Consider the following 26,257-nt stretch of genomic DNA (forward strand, 5'->3'; position numbering starts at 1 on the left):
ATTCCCATGAATTGTTACGGATTTTCCAAAGTTCCTAATCCCATGGAATATTTCTGGAAATTACCCTTTTGCAACCCTTACTACTACTATTATTATTGCGATAATATGATTGGCCCCATAGTGGCCAGACGAGATGCTCGCAGGCCCCAAGGTCATTTGAGTTTGAGACCCCTGGAATATTAATGAAGGAGGGAAAAGCTCCGCCCACTTCTCAGCGTTACACATCATATAATAGGTCAGTAACACAAACACACAAACACACTACACGTTTACATTCTCACTCCTGTGGTTCTGAATGTGGTGACATCTCTTATGGTTCATGATTAATGTATTATATTTTATGTTTTTATTGTAAATATACTTGTGGTTCATGTACAATGTGAGTGACGAAGCCCAGTTATGTTGCACTCCGAGCTTAACACTACCGCTGTGATTTGCTGCTGACGCTTTTTTTTTGTTTCCGTTTTCCCCCCCCCCCCAAAAAAAAGGTGATTTCCGCAGTTCGTCATCGCCGCCGCCGCGCCTCCCGTTTTTAAGTGATTCGACGACTACTAATACCGCGACTACTAACCTAATACGCTTCTGGACGCTCAGCCGTTACACACAAACAACAAAAAACATCATGGCGGAATCACATTCCAACACACACACACACACACAGCACCTTATACAGTAGTGAGAAAAACTGCATACACCAAGTAAGATGAGATTAAGTTTTCCTGCTCGACTGAACCGAGGTCATAGAAGTGTCATGTTATTTATTATGCCTGCTGCAAAAAGGGTCATTTCAACAGTCCAGAAAAAAAAATACATATATAAATATATAACTTATGTTGGAAAAACGGTGCCTTGAGCTTGTGTTGACTAAAATACTTAAAGTTCTGAGGACATCGTTGCTACGCAACAGCAACGCTAGCTCATACCTGTGTGTGTGTGTGGGTAATGTTAATGTAATGCAAGGTATTAAGACACAGACGAGAAGGATTCTGAGCTCCAGAAGTCATCCAGAGAATCAGTGTCAATACATGCAACCATCTTGCAAGGTTAGGTAATGTTAGGAAAACTGTATTATGATGTCTGTGTCGCCACCAAAATCTAATAATTTCTTCCTCGGGTCATGACCTACATCCTCCACGAAATGTCACAAGCCGTCCTGGAATTTTCTTCTTGCTATGCTGCTTAAAGGCGCCATATGTAAGAATGTGGCCAAAAACGGTTACTACATTCAAATTCAAAATACAGAGCTTCTTTTAGGTTTTGTTTTCTGATTTAACTGGCAACCCGTGGTTGCTTGGCAGCTGAGACTCTACTGGCTGCAATGATTTGGTAGACAGCGGTAGGTGGCGCCAGATGCCAAAACATGATTTCAAAACATAAACATGATTTGCAGTCTGCAAAATATACTTTTTAATGCAAATATTTTGTCTGTACTGTTGTTGTTGGTGAGTTCAGTTTGTTATATGAACATTATTCCTGAGTCTCTATGACATATTAGGAGGATTTATTACATAATGCACCTTTAAAGAAAAGAATAATTGGAATATATAAACCCACCACCACACTTTCCTTCCTGGCATTACTTTTAACATTACCCTAGAAGTCTACTGGCGTTAGTGCCGCTGCTGTTGCCTAGCAACGGTGTTCTCATGACTTAATCATTCGAACGGCGAGATCATGTTGCGTTTTAAAAAAAACTTCCCGTTCGTGCGTAATACGGCGGGAGGACGTTGAAATGGACGCGCCGTTAACACGAGGCACCAATCGTCTGTAGACTGATTGACCCAAGGGCATTTTTTTTGTTTTGAGTTGAAACCTCGTACGTTTATCGCGTTCATTTGTAAGACTGTGAATGACATCGGGGGATGACGCGACTCGTTGACGTAGACCTTTTTGTCGCAGAGGATCGATCGTGTTTTCTCCATGACTGCAGAAAAAAAAACCCGTCATGTTAATAATGCCACTAATCGAGACGCTGGCTGATTCTCTTTTCAGAGTTTGTTTACACACAATTAAAGACATGATGATGATGTGAAAATCAAAAATGGCTCAAGTCCGTGATTTTTCTTTATTCACCAACACACACAGGATCTGATGTCACAATGAATGCCGCTGTATTTCTAGAACTATAACTGTAGCTGGTGAGTTGTGGATTTTTGAGTCCTGCACAAGGCGTCTTGCTGAGTGAGAGCGTGACCTTTATAATATGAGAGAGAAAAACTCAAAAGCTCTGGCCGTGAGGTAGCGTTTGGTTACAGTGACAGCAGAGAGAGGAGAAAAATATTTTCTTTTAACAGGATGAATCATGCAACAGACCTCCAGACTCCACGTTGACCAGTAGGGCTGAAAGCCAGAGACAGAAGAAAGGGCCAGGGAACGGAATATAAAGAGACCAACGCAGGGGTTCAGGGCTCCAGAATCAGATAAGTCTGTATCTTTATGAGCCTTATAAGAGAGGAAATTAAGCCCGACTGGAAATGAAGACGTAGTGTCTGCCTCACCGATGTTGAGATGCAGCGTTTCCCAGCTAACATGTCTGATAAAGAGCTGAGGTCAACCACAAATATTAAATCAATATTTAACTGTGCATGTCCATGGGAGCATTGTCTACTATACTCTTCTAAAGTGTAAACATTATAACCTCTCTGTGTTTTCTTATCAGAAAGCCAACTTTAGCCAACTGTTCATTTACTAACTATTTCCACCATTGCTTTTAGCCAACTTGTGCGTCGGTTACTCTTAGCTAGCAGCCTTACTCCTGTGTCTTATAATAGCATTTTCTTTCTTTTAAATGTGGAAAAAGGTGATCATTTTGAGTGTGAGATATGCCACAATATTTGGTTATTCTTTTTTTCGTTTATTTTAAGCCTGGAACCAACTTTTAGCCAACTGTGCGTTATTTCCACCATGGAGCCTCATTGCTTTTAGCTAACTTGTGTGTCAGTTACTCTTAGCTAGTTTCTTAGGCTACAGTTAGCTCCTGTGTATTAAGATAGCATTTTCTTTCTTTTAAATGTGGTGTTCATTAGTAGAAATGTGACTTTTGTGGGTAAGATATGCCAAATTATTAAGTTATTCATGGAACCAACTTTTAGCCCACTGTTCATTATTCCCACCATGGAGCCTCATTGCTGTTAGCCAACTTGTGCGTCAGTTACTCTTAGCTAGCAGCCTTACTCGGCTTTATTATTTAACCACTTAACTTGCTTTAACTCGGTTACCCATAAGGACCAATTTCCATTGTGTATTTGACGACCTTGATGAACAAGTAAACCATTTGACCATTTGACCATTTTGACACTTGGTTAACTTAAACATTTCTTAGGCTATTGTTAGCTACTGTGTCTTATGATAGCATTTTATTTCTTTTAAATGTGGTGTTCATGAGTAAAAATGTGACTCTTGTGGGTGAGATATGCCATACTATTAAGTTATTCTTGGAACCAACTTTTAGCCAACTGTTCATTATTTCCACCATGGAGCCTCATTGCTCTTAGCCAACTTGTGCGTCAGTTACTCTAAGCTAGTTTCTTAGGCTACGGTTAGCTCCTGTGTCTTATGATAGCATTTTCTTTCTTTTAAATTTTGTGTTCATTTGTAAAAATGTAACTTTTGTGGGTGAGATATGCCAAAATATTAGGTCATTCTTGAACCAACTTTTAGCCTTTAGCATTGTTTACACAATGGAGCCTCATCGCTTTTAGCCAACTTATGTGTCAGTTACTCTTAGCTAGTTTCTAGTTTCTTTGGCTACGGTAAGCTCCTGTGTCTTATGATAGCATTTTCTTTCTTTTAAATGTGGTGTTCATTTGTAAAAATTTGACTTTTGTGGGTAAGATATGCCAAAATATTAGGTCGTTCTTGAACCAACTTTTAGCCTTTAGCATTATTTACACCACGGAGCCTCATTGCTTTTAGCCAACTTGTGCGTCAGTTACTCTTAGCTAGCAGCCTTACTCGGATTTATCCTTTAACCACTTAACCTGCTTTAACTCAGGAACCTTTTCCACTGTGTATTTTATGACCTTAATAAATAAAATAGACCATTTGACCATTTGATATCCATGACACTTGTTTCACTTAAATTCATGTCTTATCATGGCTTATTCTCTCTTTTAAATGTGGTGTCCCTATGTAAAAAATTTGACTGTTTTGTGGTTAATCTCCGCCACAATATTGGATTATTCATTCATTTTAAACCTGGAGCTGCAACTCTCTTGACGCTACGTTTGCAGATCATGTTGGAAACTGAAACGTGTGATTATAGCTGTCATCCAGTCCGTTAAATGTGCCTCTTCCTAATTATTAAATGAGACGAATCACCATGCTGTTTTTGCTGAACCTGGAAAACTCCAATTATAGAAGCACTAATTTGAAGCTCGGTGTCGTCGCCGCCGTTCTCCTTACAATAAAACAAGCTTTTATCTACATTTTTATTTCCCTCTTAATTCTAAGACGATGGTGGTGGTGTTTTTTTGCGCACACACATCTGGGCCCTGTCAGCCTCTTGAGTTTCCTGCGGATATATTTTGTTCCTGGACACAAAGAGATGGAGGGATTAAGGACATGGAGAAACCTTTCAGAAACCACAGCTCCCTGTAGAGCAGCAGAGAGTGAAGAGGGGTCGAAGGAAAGTATTGCTGAAGACGATTGCTCCTATAACCTCCTGGTATTAAGTGAGAGGGCATCAGCTCGCTCGCGTTGTGTAACACAACGCACACTCTTGCCCTCGTTCTCACACGTGGGCGCGCGATCCCAACTCAAAAGAGCCGCAGATCCGTTTTATTGTCACTTTATTGACTTAATTTTTCACCGGCGCGATCGCGCTGCAGTGCTTCACGTCCTCGGGGGAGCGGAGCTGTCACTGCTCTGCTTTTGTTCTCTCTTTGCCGTCGTCACAGTTGTCCCCTGCGTCCGACTTCAATGACAATCCAGCTGATGTGGGACTCGTAAGATGGTACGAGGCAGGAAGGAGAAAGGGAATTCTTCCATCTTGAATCACGGCGGTCACAGCTTCTTTCATTTTTGTACCATAATACAGGATTTTTTATTATCGGGGACACTCTTTCTTTCTTTCTTTCTTTCTTTCTCACATATCCCGTCACAGTTGAGAATTATTTGCCATTTGACTAATCCAGTCATTAGGAGACGTCCTCTTTTTGGATTAAAAAATAATTTTTAATCGTGACTTCCGCCATTGAAATTTCAGCAATATAATAAATCCATTACATGGGAGGGCTTTTGCGTCACACACATTTGACAAAGCTGCTTTAAATGTGAGATATTGTAAGTGAATTTGAGGCCAAACTACAGTCAGAATTTGTTTTTTGACAATGTCCTTTGATATAGTCTCTCTTTTTTGGGACAATTCGCTGTAAGACCATTGTGCAGAATGTGTTTCATGATAGGGATTAAGGCAGTGAAGCCTATAGACCAGTGGTTCTCAAACTTTTTATACCAAGTACCACATGTGAGCTCGCAAATGACGCTTTTCCACGACCCGGTCCCAGCGCGACTCGACTCGACTTTTCTCTGGTCAAAATTCCTCATCTACGTTTTTTCCACCAAGTACCACCAGTGGAAGCTCACGTACCACTGGGGGGTACACGTACCACAGCTTGAGAAGCATGGCTATAAACCATATATTATGTATAAGTAGTTGAGCTCTCTGTTTTTTATTGCCTAAAAGGGGATCCTTGCGGATTGCGAGAATAACTCCGTTTGAATGGAAGTCTGTGGGAAAATGCGGCTAATTCGCAACGTCCAGTAAAAATATTTTCGTGCGGAGACTATGATCTCTATCACTAGTTAATGCCCTTCTTCAATAGAAGAAGTATGAATTTTTTTTTGTAATTTACTGTATGCTCCTATTTAGAGATAAATGTCCATGTTTTAGATGTTTCCCTGCTCCGTCACACCTGATTCAAAGGGTCAGTTTCGTCAACGAGCTCTGCGAAAGATCGCTTTTTAGTGCCTGTCTCTTTAAATATGCAAATGAGACACAGGAAACTACGTCAGCGTCACTGAGGCTCCGGCAGCTAACAGTAGTTAGCATTCGGAAAAAGCCATCGTTTGCCGACTCTAGCCCGGCACGTTGCAGTCATATATAAAATGTAAATCCTCTGAGGCTGGAAGTTTGTGTAGAACTCTGTGCTGCACTGTGCAGACAAGAATAGCACACTTTGCAGACTTCCGCTCTTCCAGATACTATTGCCCTCGTCTGCACTCTCGCGTTTTTTAGTGACAAAGCGGAGCTCTGTGAGACGCCAATTCCAGGAATGTCTCATTGTGACGTAGCAACGAGTGCGGAAGTCAACATTGCGTGTTTTATCTCCTGTACTTAGACTGAGGAGGACCACAAAAACATGACTGAGTCATTTTTTTCACACTTTGCCTCCTCATAGGGCCTCCAGAGTCCCAAATATAAGTATTAAAATGACGTTGATTTTGCCTTATATTTCCCCTTTAACACCTCGTGCTTGGTTGCAGGTGGTTCGGACCAAATTGCAAATCTCGAGGCTTCAAAATGAGAGTTCAGGTTCTTCCGGGTGTCTTCGGAGCCCCACGTGCTCGGTGTGAAATTAACATACCAGGTATTTCCCAGTTCTGTTCTGTCTCCACAACCCATCTCTAGCACAACATTTGTGGCGTACGCTTTTATTGCGAAATTGGTCTTAAATTTCATTCCGATTCAGAGTGGCTTTAATTTAAATTGTCTGAGATTCTCGAGAACCTGGGAAGGTTTTATTTATTTATTACGAGTCCGACAGCATTTAACAGAACTCCTCTCTTTGCACACTGTCAGTGAATATATAAAAAAAGAGGCAGCGTTTCACTAAAGCCTTGATCCTGCTTATGTCTAACAGGATTTGACCCTTAAGACCTGGAGCATGACCCTCATCTGCTGCAATTCCATCATCCTGTTTAACATACACTCTACACGCTATTGTTCTCCCTGTGTTACACACACACACACACATATATGGACACATTTCAAACCATCGTCCTCCCACACACACACACGGGATGATGTAACACTGCTTAATTTGAAGCATAACACAAACCTGGTGGATCCACTTAAATGTAAACTGTGAACAAGCGCTCCTGGCGCTATACGAGGTGGAAGAGAGGAGAGAAAATAAGGAGGATGACAAGGGGATGGAAGGAAGGAGGATGACGGAGAGGTGGTGGGTTTATCTGGCACTGAGTGGATGATACAATTGAGTGAGTGAGTGAGTGAGGAAAGAGAGAGATGAAGGGGAAGAGGAGAGGCAGAGGATACGCACACAAGACGGAGGAGAGGGGAGATTGAGCAGGCGGCTAAGCACCAGATTAAACTCCGGGGTCGTCAGCTGTAAAACAAACAGTCCTTTTAGCCGGGGATCAAATCCAGACTTAAACCCCTTCTCGAGCACCACTCCCTCCTTCCTCATCCTCCTCATCCTCCTCACACACACACACACACACACACACACACACACACACAGTACATCACAGCGGAGATAATGCCACTTGCAGAAGGACACAGAATGTCTATCTCAGTGAGAAAGCAAATTCTCGTCTCACAGCCCCCCCCCCCCCCCCCCCCCCCCCCGCCTTTTTTAAAATTTATTTATTTATTTATCTATTTTGTGGCGCTGCCTAAATTACCCCTCGGGGAACGTGGAAGTCTTATTATACCCGAGCAGAAGTCTTTCATTATATTTGTTTTCCTACTTCCTGCTCTGCTTCTGTCCGTGATAGACGGGCCTAATATCACGCCAGGAAACGGCGAAGAGTAAATAAGGCAGAGGAGAGAAGAGAAGAGAGAGAAGACTGTTTTTCCCTCTCCCACAGTTGTGTGTTTATATTACATCTTTACAGTAATATTCCCCAGCGACGCTGCTGCTGCTGCTGCTGCTCGCCTCAATATTCAGCCCATTTGTTTAAATCTCTCTCTCTGTCATCTTGTGGATGCTACATGGGCGGCTCTATCAGTCCGAAGGCTCAATTTCCAAACTGTCAGCTTTTATACCGACTGTGAGGCCTCTTCCTCTTCCTTTGTTATCTCTGTGTGTGTGTGTGTGTGTGTGTGTGTGTGTGTGTGTGTGTGTGTGTGTGTGTGTGTGTGTGTGTGTGTGTGTGTGTGTGTGTGTGTGTGTGTGTGTGTGTGTGTGTGCGTGCGTGCGTGCGTGCGTGTGTGTGTGTGCGTGCGTGTGTGTGCGTGTGTGTGTGCGTGTGTGTGTGTGTCCGTGAACAGTAGCAGTGCTCTCGTCCTTTTTCTTTATATCAAGCTTATGAAAACCAGTGTGATTGTGATTTTCCTTATACATCTCTAATTTTATGTACTGAGATTCCATATATGTGTATAAAGTACTGCTTAGGTACACAGAGTGTTGTAATGTAACAAAGTACAAATACTCCATGACTGTGCTTAAGTACAAAATCCACGCATCTGTACTTTGCTTTGTTACTTTTACTCCACTTTAACTATCTTTATTACTTGTTACAACCAATTTAAATGTATAGTATATATGTATATATATATATATATATGCGTGTGTGTATGTGTGTATATACACACATACACATGTGTCTATATATACATATAAATGTGTATACACTATATGTATATATACACATGTGTGTATATATTTGTGTGTATCTATGTATATATACACACGTGTCTATATATACACACATATATATATATACTGTATATGTATATATTTGTGTCTATATGTTTATATGTACATATATATGTATATATACATATGACGTGTCTACATATGTGTATATATGTATACACTGTATATGTATATACTGTATATACACATGTGTATATATTGTGTGTCTATATGTATATATACATATATGTGTCTATATATGTGTTTATATGTATATATGCATACATGTGTCTATATATACACACATATATGTATATTCTGTATATGTATATATTTGTGTATATATGTGTATATATACATATGTGCCTATATATGTGTATATATGTGTATATATACATATGTGCCTATATATGTGTATATATGTATACACTGTATATGTATATATACATGTGTGTATATATTTGTGTATATATGTATGTATATATGTATATATACATATATGTGTCTATAGCAGCATGTATATGTATGTATATATACACATATATGTATATACTTTATATAGTACATTTATATATATTCTGTTTTGTGAATTCCTCATGTAATAATGCACACATACACAGAACAGATGAACCGTTATGTCGAGACTCTGTGGTGTTAATCAGGAATATACTACGGTATACGTGTGTGTGCGTGTGTGCGCGTGTGTGCGCGTGTGCGTGTGTGTGCGTGTGTGTGTGTGGTTTCAGGCTGTCTGCATGTGGCTCCGTGGTGCTGCTAAAAGCGCAACATTCAACTCAATTAGCAGCATACATAATTGATAGCTGTCTGGGAGAGTATTTGTATTTACACTGGAATTAAAAGCCTCCGGTGTCAGCTATCACATCTAAAGGGATGATGGTGTGTGTTGTGTGTGTTATGTGGGTGCGTGTATGCGCGTGTGTGTGTGTGCAAGGCAGGGATGTATAGCGATGTGTGCGTGGCTCTATCATCAACCGATTTCTGCCGGAGTTTTGAAGTTTGTCTTTGTTTGCGTCTTTGCTGCTGCAGAGAAAACAGAATCACACACACACACACACACACACACACACACACACACACACACACACACACACACACACACACACACACACACACACACACACACACACACACAGGTTTGTGAATCATTCAAAGTGAGGACCCTCATCGACAAACCCTTTCTATAAGTACCCATGGCCTCAGTCCCAGAGTGCAACCCACACCGGTCCACAGAAGAAAAGAGCTGAGAGAAAGTGGGTCATTAAATTAGGTACAACCTTCACACAGGGACTCACTGACTCACTCACTTCTGTGTTTTTGTCCCTAATTCCCTAACTCTCACCTAAACCACATTAACTATATCCTAACCTGGCTCTAACCCAATCAATTTACAATCTAAACATGTTATTTTTTAGCCCTTACCCTAGCCTAATTGTAATTGGACTATTAACATGTCCTTCAATTTTGAAAGAAGAGGCAAATATACTCTCCTCTTCCATCCTTGGCTGGATGGAGTGTGCGCTGACTCAGTGGGGTGCAACACTTTATTGTTCCAACCCTAAAACCAGCTCTGTCTGATTTAAAGGTGCCATATGTAAGAATGTGGCCAATAACGGTTAATACATTCAAATTCAAAATACCAAGGGTTAGGGTTAGGGTTTCGTTTTCTGACGTAACTGGTAACCCGTGGTTGCTCGGCATCTGAGACTCTACTGACTGCAATGATTGGTAGATGGCGGTAGGTGGCGCCACATGCCAAAACATGATTTCAAATCATAAACATGATTTGCAGTCTGCAAAATATATTTGTTAATGCAAATATTTTGTCTGTAATGTTGTTGTTGGTGAGTTCAGTTTGTTATATGAACATTATTCCCGAGTCTCTGTGACATATTAGGAGGATTTTATGGCCAGTTGCTTTAGATTTTACAGATAGATATTACATAATGCACCTTTAACCCACCAAAAAACCCTTTAAAGATATGAGGACCAGCCGAAATGTCCCCACTTTTCCCAAAGTGTCCTCACTGGTCCTCCTAAAAGAGTCCATCGGAGTAGCAGCCAATATAGGACAATAGATAATTACAATAAAAGGTTGTTCATTTATTGTCCTGTTGTCTTCCTCAGTTTCACTGGAGCGACATCGACGTAATTGAGAGTCGCCAACTTCAGAGCCACTGTCGCTGTTGCCTGCAGCTTCCAGTCTTCACAGCCTCCTGAGTGTGTGTGTGTGTGTGGCAGAATATTGAACAGCCTGTTGACCTTTGAGAAAGTCACTGTGTGTGGACTGACGAGCAGCAGCAGCAGCAGCGGTGGAGTTCAAGAGAGAGACTCTGGTGTCGAGTTCATCGCTTATACGGCAGAAAGATCTGGGCGAACGCGCTCATTCAGTTTTTTTCAATTTCAGGCCCAACACCCGTGCACTTTTCCCTCCATTAACCACGGTTCTCAAACTGCGGTACGTGAGCGAGCTTCCTCTGGTGGTAGATCTGCACAGATATCGCACAGTCATGATTTGAAGTAGGTTTTTCTTGAATGAAATTTTCAATAATGATGTAAAAATGACATAGTAACACATTCACCTTTCTTTCGTGGCTTCACCCATTTTTAAATATCCTGGTTACACCAGTGGAAGAGGCTTGATTTTTCCTTTAAAAGCCTTCACTGGGTCATGTCGCCTTCTTTAACTCACTCAGTCCTGCATGACATGGAAGAAAAAGAAGCTTTAGGAAGCAGCTGCAGATTCAGTAATCCTTCTTTCTTTTGGATCCATAGATGTATTTCTTAGTTCAGTCAGTCTGACTCCCCCAAAAAGTAAAAAAATGTAGTACACTCTTAGAAATAAGGGTTCCAAAAGGGGTTCTTCTACAAGGGCTGAGATTCTACCTGGAACCATTTGCTTCTGAGGGTTATTGGTAACACTAATGGTTCCAGTAAGAACCATTTTGATCCAGAGAACCCTTTAAAACCCCTTTCCTGAATAAAGGGTTCTAAAAGGGTTCTCGGTAACAAAAAGGGTTCTCCTATGAGGACAAGCCTAAGAACCTTATATGGTTCTACTTAGCACTTTTATTTCTAAGAGTGTAGTAATAAATGTAATTCATTACTTTCCACCTCTGCTTTTGCCTCAAAGTATGATTAATTCATATATTTAATACTTTTTAAAAACACTAAACTGAAAATTCTTTACATTTCATATCATATCATAATGTCTGATATTTTTTTTTTACTTCTGGTGCAAAGTATAGTACATAGAAGTGTATTTTACTTTTAAGCCTCGTCTCCTTAATCCCGAAATGGCATGGGATGGGTGTGTGTGTTTGTGGGGTGTGTGTTACAGGAGATGGGAGGGTTTGGAGGTGAGGGGTGTGTGAGTGTGTGTGTGTGTGGTGTGAGATGAGATGGAGGGTTTAAGATTTGGTGCCTCTCCATCCTTTTCCTCCTCCTCGCAGACTTGACGTGGGCCCCGACACAGACGAGCCGGTCGCTGTGATCCGTCTAACGAAGCCTCCTCCTCCTCCACTTCCTCCTCGTCCTCCTCCTCCACTTCCTCCACTGCGGCTCCGATCGAGGTAACAAGACCAATTTTATTACTATTAAATGTTCACAGGAGCCTTTAATCAGAACACACTCTTTTTTTTAAATGAGACACACTTGTGGAAGTGGAATTACTCTAAGTCATTAGTTAGGACCTTTTTTTTTGTGCTTAATTTTTGTTGCTTTTTTTCTTTTTTTTTACGTAGCATTAAATAGTGATATGATTAGATGATTAGACTTGCATGTTTAGCCTCTTCATGTCAGGAACAATGAGTTTTAATTTGCAGTTTACCAACAAAACAAGCAATAAAAGGCAAAAGAGAGGAAAATAGACACACACACGCCCTCGTGTTGTCACTGAATTACAAAGGCACTAAGCGAGGATATTTTAGCATGATTGTAGTGTGAAAAAAAACCAACAACAAGTGTTTGGAAGTTGATTTACTGCCCTGCGAATATTCCTTAAGTAGGGTTTTTTAAAATTGTGTGGGGAGCTTTGTTTCTGTGCCAACACACACACACAAGGAATCGACGACATAACAAGAAGAAGACGGCGAATTTTTTAAGTTACAACAGTGAATAAATATCCAGAGGTGCATAGAGTATTAAAATATTACACTCAAGTAAAAGTACAGTTAATTTGATTACATTTTTATGAGGTAAATTTACAAAAAAGTTAATTATCAATGTTTTAACAGCAGGAGGACGTTCATAAAGGGTTGGATTGGCCTAACTAATCACACTAACGTGAGTAAATGTACTTTTTATTACTTTGCACCTCTGTAAATATTGCAGTAATTCATATTTGTTTAAAGTGGATGACACTGTTGATCAACACAGTATCATGACAACAATACCTGGTTTAAATGAACTATTGAACAGAGGTTAAAACTCACAAGTCACAAGGCGCCGCACATTCATACACAAATTATACAGCAGCATAAAGAAGAACGTGATCCAATGCATGAAAATGTATGTAATGTGCAGACAGGGTAACCAGGGGCACCAGTGGTCCAAGGAGGGTAGAGGTCGTATGATAATCCAAAGGTCAGTGTTTCCGTCCCTTTGCTCCTCCAGTTTGCAAGTCAATTTGACGCTGAAGCCCAGACTGGGATATATTAAATGCAATGAACAGCGACAGTGTATGTATGTATGTATGTGAGTATGAATATTTGAAGGTGACCTGTATGTTTTTTTGAGTAGTTGTAAAATGTTACATATGCTGCTGTGAATGCAGCTCATTTATCAGTTGCCATTTAATAACTGAGTCACGTAACAAACAAACAAACCAAGAAATCAACAACACACAACAATCTAAACGGGCACTGACGATTCAACCAACTAACCCAAAATAACTACCTACCTCTCTATCCAACCAATCGACCAACCAATCAACCAACCACACAACTGACCATCCAAACATCCAACCAACCATCCAAACATCCAACCAACCAACCAAACTACTAACCAACTGACCAAACCACCCACCAACCAAACAACTAATCAACCACACCACCCATCAATCAAACAACTAATCAACCAACCAACTAACCAACCAACCACACAACTGACCATCCAACCAACCAACCAAACTACTAACCAACTGACCAAACCATTCACCAACCAACCAACCAACGTACTCAACTACTAACCAACTGACCAAACCACCCACCAACCAAACAACTAATCAACCAACCAACCACACAACTGACCATCCAACCAACTAACTATTCGACTAACCAACTGACCAAACCACCCACCAACCAAACAACTAATCGACCAACTAACCAACCACACAACTGACCAACCAACCAACCATTCGACTAACCAACTGACCAAACCACCCACCAACCAAACAACTAATCAACCAACTAACCACACAACTGACCATCCAACCAACTAACCATTCGACTAACCAACTGACCAAATCACCCACCAACCAAACAACTAATCAACCAACTAACCAACCACACAACTGACCAACCAACCAACCAACCATCCAACTAACCAACTAACCAACCAACCAACCAAACAAATAACCAACCAACCAGCACCGATCAACCACGCAACTGACTAACCAAACATCTAGGCAACTGACCAACCCACACACTAACCAAACAACTACTTACCTCCCTAACTACCGCTGAAATCAACCAACTTGCAAACCCACAAACCAACCACACAACAATCCCTCTATCCCACCCACCCACTGACAAACCAATCAAAACTAACCAATTTACCATCCATTCATTCAACCAACCAACCAACCAACTAACAGAGAAACAAACATTTTTAGTTCATTAAAGTTACTGTGACTCTGTAAAGTGAGTGTGTATTCGAGGAGGAAAGAAAATTCTGTGTGACTTTCTTATTTTTTGTTGCGGAGGAGGACATCATTCAGTCACTGAAGGGTTACGTGAAGCACTTTTACCACAGATGAGTTTTCACTTCCCTGGGAAGGTCACTGCGTCTGTGGCTGCATTGATGTGTACGAGCGTGGCCTTAAATTACAGAAAGAAAATAAACAGTTTCTTCAAAGACGGAGAAAAGAAGAAGAAAAAAAAATCACTCACACGTTCACTTTATTATTGAAGATTATTGGGATTTCCTCTTTAATCCATTCAGCTGTTTCATTAGTGAACAGGACTGTAAGCCTTATATTTGCTCATCATCGCGCGGATATTGACGCCGTGTGCAGTTCTTTGTCCTGGGTTTAGATGAAAAGATGCGTTAATCTCGTCGAGAGCGGGAGCTGCTCATCGGTTACAGTGCATACGCTTATGAGCTTTGTCGGGAATGTTAATTTAACGCCGCGTGACAGCTAATTGGTATTCCTTCTCTCTCTGTTTTGAACATGAACTTTACTGCAGCGATGACTGAAACAACACGTGTGTTTTCAGATGCAGTGCAGCTGCAGCTCGTCACTCGGACACCTTTCATCGCCTTACTGGAGCAGAGGTAAGACTGTGTGTGTGTGTGAGGTATTTGTGGCCTATAGTATAACATCATCATAAAATATGAATATGTGATATTTAATGTACATGTTATATTAGTTTTACTCGAAGCAAAAGTAGTTTTACAGGCCAAAAACAGTGTTTTGGTGTCTGTCTGCAGCCAGGGGTGTTTCAAGGGACTTTGAGGGCCTCAGGCAAAGGGAAGGGGGCACTACACTGAATCAAATTGGAAAAATAAGAGGCTTTACAACCATGTTGTTGTTACAGTCTCCAGTACTGTATGCATCCGTATCATAGAAATTTAGTGAGTTTCAAGTATCAGCAATTTTTGTGGATCCACGCTCAGCCCGGGGCCCCCCCAGGCAAGTGCTTGCTTTACCTTCCCTGTTACAACACCCCCTGACCCCAGCCGGTGGATGTATTTTTTGTTATTTAGTAAATGCAACATGGCTGGGTTGTCCAATTTTGCTGCTGTAAACACAACAACGTAACATTTAGGAGAGTTTATTAGTGGAAATTGAACATATTTTGTTTGAATTTAATTTTTTTTTATATTAAGCAACTCCAGAGCAGAGGTCTCAAACTGGCCCGTGGGCCATTTGCAGCCCCCCAATCAATTTCATATGGTCCATCACTTAATTTCAAGTTATTGCTGTATGATTTTTTTTTTTATTTACTAGTGCTGGTAGCGTCAACATTAACGTATGCCGCGTTTCCATGACGACGTTATGTTTACTTGATTCCCGATTGTTAGAATGAGTCGCCAAAGTAACGCTAAACTTTGAAGACTTTAGACTGAAGGCACGCTAACGGCGCTAAAGGAGCTAATGCAGCTAACGGAGCTAACTGGTAAACGGTGCCTGGATACCGGTGCCGTGGCACGAAAAACTGCATTATTTTAGAAACTCAATCGGGAGTCAGGTAAACATGACGTCACGCGCGTCGTCTTCCGGTCAGTCGTCATGGAAACGCATCATACGTTAACTTGCCCACCATTACTTTATTTACATAATTTGCAGGTTAATTTTGCACAATATATATTGTTTCATATCAAAACTAACACTTTTATTTTGAAACTCTTTGAAACATTTTTAGATTATTCATGATGAAATATTGCAATATAACTTTCACCCAATATCACCCACTGTATGGAAATGTTAATCCATTGTCCGGCCCCCTACTGACCATTCAGTGCCCCCAAGTCATTTGTGTTTGAGGCCCTTTTTGGTATGTGATGGCCACTGTCATTTCCTGACCCTCTTTTGGAACTGGAGGGGGTGAGCAGAAGAGTCCATTTGCATGTTGCAATCTGCAGTTTCACCATTAGGGGTCACTAATTTCGTACACAGTGTACTGTGGATATTTGGATAGCAAGAACAGAAGATTATCTTTGGTGTTTAGTCTAAAAGTGGAAAACCAGTTCCACATAACAATGATAGAAGAGTTTCCTTTTCCAGTTTTCATGATGGTTTAAATTAAAGCAGATCTTTCTCTTCAGCAGTGCTGTTTCCAGACTGGGCCTATAAGCCGGCCTGGTCTCCAGGTTCCAGACAGGTGCAGCTGTGGCACTTCCTGTTGGAGCTGCTGGGGCGGGGCGACGGCGGAGCCATCGCCTGGGGAGGGGAGTGGGGCGAGTTTGTCATCCGCGACCCCGAGAGGTTGGCGAGGCTGTGGGGCGAGAGGAAGGGCAAACCGCACATGAACTACGACAAGCTGAGCCGGGCGCTCAGGTAAGGTTCCATTTGTTGTGCTCCTTCGACTCTAAATGTGTGAAATCCTCCGCTCTCTCCATAGCTTCTCCCTCAGGCTGATGCTGTAAATACCAAATACTCACTCGCCAACAAAAAAAAAAAATATCTGCCCACAGACGCAAACACAAGCCATTCACGAAGCTCTTTCATGTGAAGCGCCCGACAACATGAGTGCATATCACACACAGTTCAAAGAGTGTGCCCTGAAATGTGTTGTTTATGATGTAGAAAACGTATATCAATTTCCAGATACTACTACAACAAACGCATCCTGCACAAGACCAAAGGGAAACGATTCACCTACAAGTTCAACTTCAGCAAACTCATCCTGGTCAATTATCCAGGATATCTGCTGCCGCCGGGACACCAGGTCATTGCCTCCATATTTTCACCCCCATATCACAGCTTTAAAGGTACAGTGTGTAAGGAATCAGTGACACGGAGGTTATCTACAAACATGTCCAACTGCAGCCAAGGTCGCCCATGGTAACCATGAAAAGACGTGTCCACTTGATGCTGATTGGGTCACAGAGGAATGTTAGTGATGTGTTGTGAATATACCATATATAAAGTGTGTGTAATTGGATGCGAAGTATGAGCTAACGACGGTGAAAACTAGTTTGAGCTATTATTTTTGATTCAAATGAAAATGAAACAGGTTTTTGTGAAACAAACACAATCAGGCGATCTGCCGTCGGGTCAAATTTTCGGACTCTATGTCACCAGCAACACTCTTTCTGATTGGCTTGCTGTGAATTTGGCGGGAAAAGCTAGCACGGGAAAATCAGCACTACTATATAGCTGCTATAGAAACTATTGTAGAGCGGTTATATACATTATATGTAAAATTATTTATATTTTCTAAATGTTACACACTGAGCCTTTAATGACATGAGTGTGTGAAACACGGCTTTAGGAACATGTGAGTATGAGCAGAGTTATATTCCACAATACTACGTACACCTTTTAAAAACTGGGACCCAACTTTTAATAGAAGCAGTTCCTTCAACTTTATCTCCTAATGTGAATTTGAATAAATTGAAAGGAATGCATTACTGAAACAGTTCTCTCTGTAAAAACTGACCAACTGAGTGATCTTCTAACAGTGAAGGGAGCCGTTGTCTTAAAGTTTTATCATATTCTCAGGAAAACTATAGGCTTAGGTTTTCAACTGTCTTTGTACAAAGCACCACAGTTTGCTTAATTAAAGCTCAGACTGTGGTGGAGGAGGGAAAAAAATGTAGTGCTGTGTAATTGCAGTCCCTTTAAAAATGTACTGTGAGCTATCGCAAAAAAAAAAGGAAATCCCAGAGTGGAATAAAACTCTTAATATCGGGTATAATTAAGGTCGCAACATTTAAATGAGGCCAACAGTGTGCAAAATATCAGGAACACCTTCCTGCTAATAAGGCGATTAATGTCTTAAAGTGGTAGGGTTGGGCTTTTTGACGCGTGTGAGGTTTGATTTGAGAACCGGTTTGTTCCAGAACATCAGGTGTCTCAGGTGCAGATTCTGTGTTATATGAGCTAAAATCACTCATTTTCTCAGTCGACTTTGGTGCAGAAGATTGAGCGGTTTATGCAGTATCCATCACTATAGTACACTCATAGAAATAAAAGTGCTAAGTAGAACCGTATAAGGTGTCCTCGGCTTGTCCACATAGGAGAACCCTTTTTGGCTCCAGGTAGAACCTTTTTATAAAGGTTCCACCTGGAAGCCCTTTGGAGGGTTCCACCAAGAACCGTTTTAAAATCCTTTATTCAGGAAAGGGGTTTTAAAGGGTTCTCTGGATCAAAATGGTTCTTACTGGAACCATTAGTGTTACCAAGAACCCTTGAAAAACCCTTTCTTCGGGAAAAGGGTTTTTCAGAAGCAAATGATTCCAGGTTGAACCTCAGCCCTTGTAGAAGAACCCTTTTGGAACCCTTATTTCTAAGAGTGTACCTGCTCTGGCAAGGTTCCAAGCGAGCCAAGCGGTTACTAAAATGTGAAATCCAGAGACTGCCGGCCCCTGATTGGCCAGAGAGTGTCGTCATGAGCGTGATGTCCGACACAGGAATCAAACCGAACAATGCTGAACTGTAGATCTGTAAAAAAGACTTGAAAATATCCTAAAAAATTGCTTTTCTCCAACATTTAGCAAAGGAAATATCTCAAATCCCATCATTTAACAGAGTAGTCTGGCGTATTTAGCACATCGCTGCTGAAAGCCAGCAATCATGTCACGGCATGTTTGACGGTGGTTGACCCACGTGGAGAAAGTACACTCTTAGAAATAAGGGTTCCGAAAGGGTCCTTCTACAAGGGCTGAGGTTCTACCTGAAACCATTTGCTTCTGGAAAAACCATTTCCCGAAGAAAGGGTTTTTCAAGGGTTCTTGGTAACACTAATGGTTCCAGTAAGAACCATTTTGATCCAGAGAACCCTTTAAAACCCCTTTCCTGAATAAAGGGTTTTAAAAGAGTTCATGGTGGAACCCTCCAAAAGGGTTCTCCTATGAGGACAAGCAGAAGAACCTTATATGGTTCTACATAGCACTTTTATTTCTAAGAGTGTAGTAGAAAAGTACCAGGTACTGTCGCTACGCGAGTACAGTCGAGTCGTGCTGGAACTGTGTTGTGGGAAATTGTCATTAGCGACACAAATGTTTCCACTAGGGATTGGGATTAGACCGATATCACAAACTCGAGTATCTGTCGATACCGATATTAGTCGGATACGGTCATTTTAGACCATTTATGAACGTATGAAGCTGTTAACAACACAGTTGTACCGAGTCATTTCAAAGACATAATTCACCAACTGTGTTTTACATTTTTATCGGTCCGATATCCGATCCAGTCATTGTGACTGATACCGATACCGACCTATACCGATTCCCATCCCTAGTTTCCACTTGATTTACCGTCAAAATACACAAGCTATAACCTTAATCGTCCATATTGTTCAAGTAGTTTATCGTTCCTGCTCCGCTTTATCGTCCTTTATCCTCCAAATTTAACCCGGGGTTCTTCACATTTGCTGTGCTGTTTTAAAACAGTGGTTCTCAAACTTGTTCATACCGAGTACCAACCTGAGAGAATATTGACCTCCTTGAAATTACAATACCAGCTTTAAAACACAGTGGTGTAAATACAGAAGAACAGTATTTCTGTATGTTTTTCCTCCTCCAGAGTAAGCTCGCGTACCACTGGTGGTCCACGTGTGACAGTTTGAGAACCACGTTTTTTTTAAAAGATCCACGCCATCATTCATTGATCCCATTTCATGTCCACCCTCCATGTGTCACAGCTGCTACAGAGCGCTCCACTTCCATTCCCTCTCCTCCCCGCCGACACTGGTCTTCCTCTGTGTGGAGTCTCAGTGATGGACAGAGGTAAGGACACCGCAGTGGACACAGGGATAGATAACAAAGGCAGTAACTGCTTCTTTATTGGCATGGGTTTAGCAGTAAATTTGAATTTGAACACCCAAGATAGTTCCCATTAAATCCAGGTAAGTATCTGAGCATTTGGTGGCAATTACAGTAAATACCATTTAGCAAGTTCAGATGCTTATATTTTATGGTCATGGCTATAAGAAAGTCAAGTTCTTTACAAATCCAGGGGATCAAAATATAGAATATTCAGGTTCTGGTCTGTAAAACACAGGTGCTAAAGTGTTAAAGTCTTGGCAGAGGACTCTGCTCTGCGAGCGCTCTTTTATCTGTTTTGTAACGACAATTTCATTATTCTCTTTTATGACCAAATTCAACCAAAGCTCAGAGTTTTGAATCTTTAAAAGTGGCCATAATCCTTTCGATTTCCACCGCGGCCCAATTATAATTCTGAAAGTGCTCAATCCTTTAAATCACAGCTTATCATCCACCATCATCCACCAGCAAAGTATATTTACACAGACAAAAAACACGATTTAAAATCTCCCAAAACATTACAATTAAAAATAAATGTGTTCTTAAAAGTGTTAAATGAAAGACGTGGGTATAAATCAAGTAGAAGGTGGAGGGTTTCTCACATTTTCCTTCAGCAGTCTTTTATTACCTGCCTGCAGTACTGTCCAGGCCCAGCAGGGGGCAGTGTCACCTGCACATGAGTAAACACTGTTAAAATAATGATATTACACATGAAAAATAGAGGTTAAATCTTAATTTACGGGCAAAATGTGAGTCATATATTTATACATCATGGGAAAATAACCGTGAAATACTCCTAACATTATCAGTACAGGTATATATTAACATAAAATAAGCTTTTCAAGCCGCTGTAGTGTTTAATTTTGGCATATTTACACACTAGGTTTGACAGTATTTACATTTATTATAATAAAAGTATCTGGAAAAATGAAGCTGACATTTACTGTATGTCACAAAAGAACACTTTATTGAAGTGTTTTTTTTGCTTTTCAATTCATTTAATTCAATTATAATAATAATAATAATAATAATAGTATGTCTTCCCAAACCATTAAAGTTACTGTTATTTAATCCATAATCCAACAATCTGTTGCATTTTAACGCTTGTACACGTGCAGATTTTTCTGATTTAAACAGTTTATTTTAATTCCATTCACAAAGAAACAGCGTCTCTTTAACAACAGTGGGAATTATTGTTCAATAATTCAGTCATGTTCTACGATAGCCTTATCATCCACATGAGGAGAATCATTTCAAAATAAAAGTTTTTTTTCTTTTGCTTGTTTATTTCAGAATGTGTCCCAATACATTTCATTCAAGCCAACAATTACTCTCTCTCTCTTATACTTCTTTCTTTATTTATTTATTTCATACACAGTGCAGAGCAGGATCCTGAGCAAAATGTGTTCAGTTGCCATGGAGATTAGATCAGACACATTATTGTTTCTGAGGTGAGGTTTATTAATGCACTTTACCTTAATTTATTCACGTTTTATTGCTGTTCTTATGTCGAAATGCCAAATTAATGTGAGTTATACTCGCTCTGCCACGGTTCGGATGTTTTCCGACTCCTGATGGGAAAATAGTGATGTGATATTAAAGCAGCAGTGCGTCACTTTTGTTGATTGTTTTCTTTGTTGTTGCTGGTGATGTTATTATTAATATGATTATTTGTATTATTCTGTCTCTGTGAACAGAAGATGTGATGTTACTTTAGTGTGCCCTGATCTGAGGGAGCATTTGTGTGTATACAGCGGCAGAGTGGGCACGTGTTTGTTGTTTTCAGTCATACACCATACAAAATGAAATTAGGTTAATATTATTATTTAATCCTTAGAAAGGCTGTTTTTTTCCCCATTGCTATGTTAAAACTAGCGCTGTCGAACGTTAACGCGTCAACGGCTTTAAACGGCGTCAACGTTAACGCATGACACGTTTCCATGGCGACTGACCGGAAAAAGACGCGCGTGACGTCATGTTTACTTGACTCCGGATTGTTAAAATGAGTCTCTAAAGCAGGGGTCACCAACCTTTTTGAGACAGAGAGCTACCTTAAGGGTAAAAAATAATATGGAGGGCTACCATATAATATTTTTTTGTTTGTTTACCATTTAAATGATTAATATTATGCATTCAACTGCATACACATTATTTCCAATGCTTACTCCTAACGATTACCAGTTTTTATTAACAATATCAAAGATATTTTACTGAGCGATCATACGGATACATGCAAGTGAGGTGAAGTGAAGTGAGCCCGCGGGCACCGTATTGGCTGCTTGCGGGCTACCAGGTGCCCGCGGGCACCACGTTGGTGACCCCTGCTCTAAAGTAACGCTAAACTTTAAAAACAGAGGCACACATACACAGTATACACAGGTACGCTGGTTATTTTTTTAGTTTTTATAAACAGACCGCTCCAGTTGGACTGTAGGTGCGCTAACGGTGCTAAAAGGAGCTAATGCAGCTAACGGAGCTAACTGGTAAACGGTGCCTGGACTCCGGTGTCGCGGCACGTAAACATGACGTCATACACGTCTTTTTCCAGTCAGTCGTCATGGAAACATGTCATGCGTTAACCTATTGCACAACGCTAGCTAAAACCTATAGGCTATAAGAATGTGCAATATATAGTGTCTTATGTCCTTTTTTTCCGCACAACCTAGGCAATCTGAATAAATGTATTTTTTTTTTTTTTATTTTCATCAATTATATCAACACACCTGAGCAAAAAGTACTAAAAAATATATGTCAAAATCAAATTGAATTTGTGAAATTTGGAAATACTTAAAAGTTCAAAGTTGGCTTGGCTCATTTTTATGAACGACGACAAAAGAAAAACAATCTATTTTGTGACCTTTACACAATTATCGCTACTAAAACACATAATCACACACCTCCAACATGTCCATATAAGGAGTTGTGTATTATTTTCTAGATATCACAAAAGGTCAAGGAGTTACGGTCACGAGACGTACGCATGCTAAATCCTCCAGGATGCTAACAGAAGGGTTAAAAGTAGCGTACTGTGGTTTTAAAGGTGCATTATGTAATAAATCTAAAGCAACTGGGCATAAAATCCTCCTAATATGTCACAGAGACTCAGGAATAATGTTCATATAACAAACTGAACTCACCAACAACAACAGTACAGACAAAATAAAAAAATATTTTGCAGACTGCAAATCATGTTTATGTTTTGAACATGTGGTGCCACCTATCGCCGTCTACCAATAATTGCAGTCAGTAGAGTCTCAGCTGCCGAGCAACCACGGGTTGCCAGTTACGTCAGAAAACGAAACCTAAAAGACCTCGGTATTTTGAATTTGAATGTAGTAACCGTTTTTGGCCACATTCTTACATATGGCACCATTAACGTGTCTAATCTCTCTCCCCTGACAGCGGCTCCTGCTGTGCCTCACCCCTTCCTGTCCCCCTGCTGCCTCCCCAAGACCACCCCCACCTCTCGGGCCCTGCACGGCGCCTTCCCGTCGATCTCTGCTCCCGGACACGCCGGGGTCAACGTCAGGGAGACCCCGGGCCTCGCGTCTCACCTCACCTCGGCCCGACACGCTCACAGCTGGTGGCCGCAGAAGAGCCTCGCCGGTTGGGATCTGAACCACGTCGGTCAAAGTGTGCTCGGCGCCGCCGTGAAGAGGACCGAGGAACTTCAAGGAGAGGCGAGAAGAACGGGGGAGTGACCCGCGCACTGAAGGAGAGGAACAAACTCTACGACAGATGGACTGTGTTCTCTTTCCCTAAATACACTCTCCCTCTTCATCTTGTGTCCTTTGGAGCTTATAGTGTGGAGTGCTTTATTATTCACTGCCTGTGATTTCATGTACACACAAACTTTGTATTTATTGAGCTGGACATTGTCGTGTGTGTGCGTGTGTGTGTGTGTGTGTGTTGTTAATGGCTATATTAGGAAACCCTGCTGTTCTTCTTTTCATGCCACATCGACAGAGGAATTACACTGGTAAACAATTAACAACATGGCACTTGTGTTCGAGTCAATAAAGCAGTGCACTCAACTTACATTATTCAGCTGTTTGTCTCGCATTTGCCACATGTGCACGCACACACACACACACACACTGGTTTCCATTACTTCAGAGGACATTGCATTAACTTGCATTAATTTCCTGGAGACTTAATCTAACGTTAACCATAATTATGACTGGCCTAATCCTAAAATCCTAAACTAACATTAGCCTGACGACAGCCTAACATTAAAACATGTCTTCCTTGTCCCTGTAATGTTCAGGTTTTGGTCCCCACAACATAAGTAATACCAGGTACATATACACACACACCAGTCATCTCTTTTCTGCAGCATCAGGACCAGCAGCAGTACCACCCCGACACTGCAGGGGGCAGTAGCGACATTGACTTTTCAACACAATTTCAGACACGTTTTTTTCTTTTTTTTTTTTTCCCCGGGAAAGACTCAGTGTTGAGATGTACAAAATTTCAAAGAGGGATCACTCTGACCAGATTTTGGCTAATAACCATAACCTTGAGTTACATTAAAGCTATGAAATGAAGTTAAAAGTATCTGCATTTATCTACATCCAACTTATTTTGTCAAATAAAATATAAGTGATTACCAAATAATGAATAAATATATTTTTTGTCATTCCTTTGCACATTTATCAAATATTTGTGTTTCAGTAAATAGAAATACTACTTGTAGTAATAATGGAAAAATTATATGGAAACTAAACACTTATTAACTGAGAGAAACTCAGCTAATAGTTGCTTTTTTAATAAGTAAAACCAGTTATCTGGGAAACACATCGACATATTTCCACATTTTCTGACATTTTACGGACCGAGCAAGCACTCGATTAATCGAGAAAATAATCTACAGATGAATAAATAGTAATTTTCCCCATAAATGTGGCTGTAAGGAGCGCTGCATTTTTTTTTAATCCAGAGTGAGCGTCTTCTCGTCATACGATCTTTGGCTGATATGTCATTTTGGCGCCGAATATTCCAACTGTTTATTCGCGGGGCGCGAGACCGTACATCTCCGTGTGTGTGTATGTGTATGTGTGTTATGCGGAGCTTTAAATCCGTCCTATAGCATAACTTAACGTCTATCTTTTTCTAACTCGTTATCGGTTAAAAGGGACATTTCGAGACGAAGACAAAATGCAGCGCAGCATCGCGTAAGTACAAGTGAAGCGCCGTGAGCAAAGGCTTCGGTTTAGCTCCAGTGGGAGGAAGTAGCGTTAGCTTGGTGACATCAGCCCATGTTAGCATCAACTGACCCGAGCTAGCTGCATCAAAAGTTAGCTAAATGTTCGTTAAAATGGGTTTAGCGTGTCAAGTGTAGCTGAGTGTGTAACTACACGGTCTGTAAAGTAGAGCAGCTTTGTCCACAGCGTTTGTCAACATTAATTTTAATGTGCAAAACCTTAGTATTTTTGTCTGTTCCACCTGAGTTCTAACTATCTAACTAACTAGCTAACTAACCCTTATTCTGTTTCTATATCGTCTTAGCCCTCGGTGGTGGACGTGTGTTGCTAAAGCCACCATTTAATGGCAGTGTGTCATGTTTTGAATTGGTTTATTCCTGTTTATTTATTGTTAAACTTCATTTTTACACCTCTGATGATGACAGCACTAATAACTGTGATCTGTCTGTATCTGCTCTTCTGCTCTCTCTCTCTGTCATCAGATCCTTTTTTCAGCCCAAAAGCAAAGACAAGGCCAGCGTTGTACAGAAGAAAAGCACAGATGAACCAGCGAAAAAGTGAGATTATTATTTGACTTTTTATTCTCTCTCTCACACACACACGATGGGTTTTCCATAACTTCAGCAGGAAATATTATACATTTACAGTCATTCCATTTGTTATTCACAAGACAGTCAATACAATCAATAATTTAGTTATTGATTCTATTTAATGACACACAATGGAATAATCACATGGATTTACTTTTTTTTTTTTTTTTTTTTTGCTAATACTAAT

General features: G+C 40.7%; 2 protein-coding genes across 2 annotated transcripts in view; both read left to right on the top strand.

Annotated features, from left to right (window-relative positions):
- Nucleotides 1–15,058: 15,058 nt before the first annotated feature.
- LOC310926731 (ETS translocation variant 3-like protein) lies at nucleotides 15,059–23,977 on the top strand (the record flags this gene model as incomplete). Its single annotated transcript, XM_083888918.1, has 5 exons — nucleotides 15,059–15,116; nucleotides 16,611–16,842; nucleotides 17,113–17,233; nucleotides 20,156–20,240; nucleotides 23,679–23,977. 5 exons carry the CDS (start codon nucleotides 15,059–15,061, stop codon nucleotides 23,975–23,977), a joined length of 795 nt encoding a protein of 264 aa, XP_083745044.1.
- Nucleotides 23,978–25,433: 1,456 nt separating this feature from the next.
- lig1 (ligase I, DNA, ATP-dependent) overlaps nucleotides 25,434–26,257 on the top strand; it is a gene marked incomplete at its 5' end in the record, with an annotated part of 61,836 nt that continues 61,012 nt past the window's right edge. The window contains 2 exons of the mRNA XM_083889231.1: nucleotides 25,434–25,450; nucleotides 25,963–26,037. Coding sequence (XP_083745357.1) covers nucleotides 25,434–25,450; nucleotides 25,963–26,037 — 92 coding nt within the window. The remainder of the gene's footprint in view (nucleotides 25,451–25,962; nucleotides 26,038–26,257) is intronic.

This window comes from Microchirus variegatus, assembly GCF_963457635.1.
Source record: "Microchirus variegatus genome assembly, chromosome: 5".
Lineage (NCBI taxonomy): Eukaryota > Metazoa > Chordata > Actinopteri > Pleuronectiformes > Soleidae > Microchirus > Microchirus variegatus.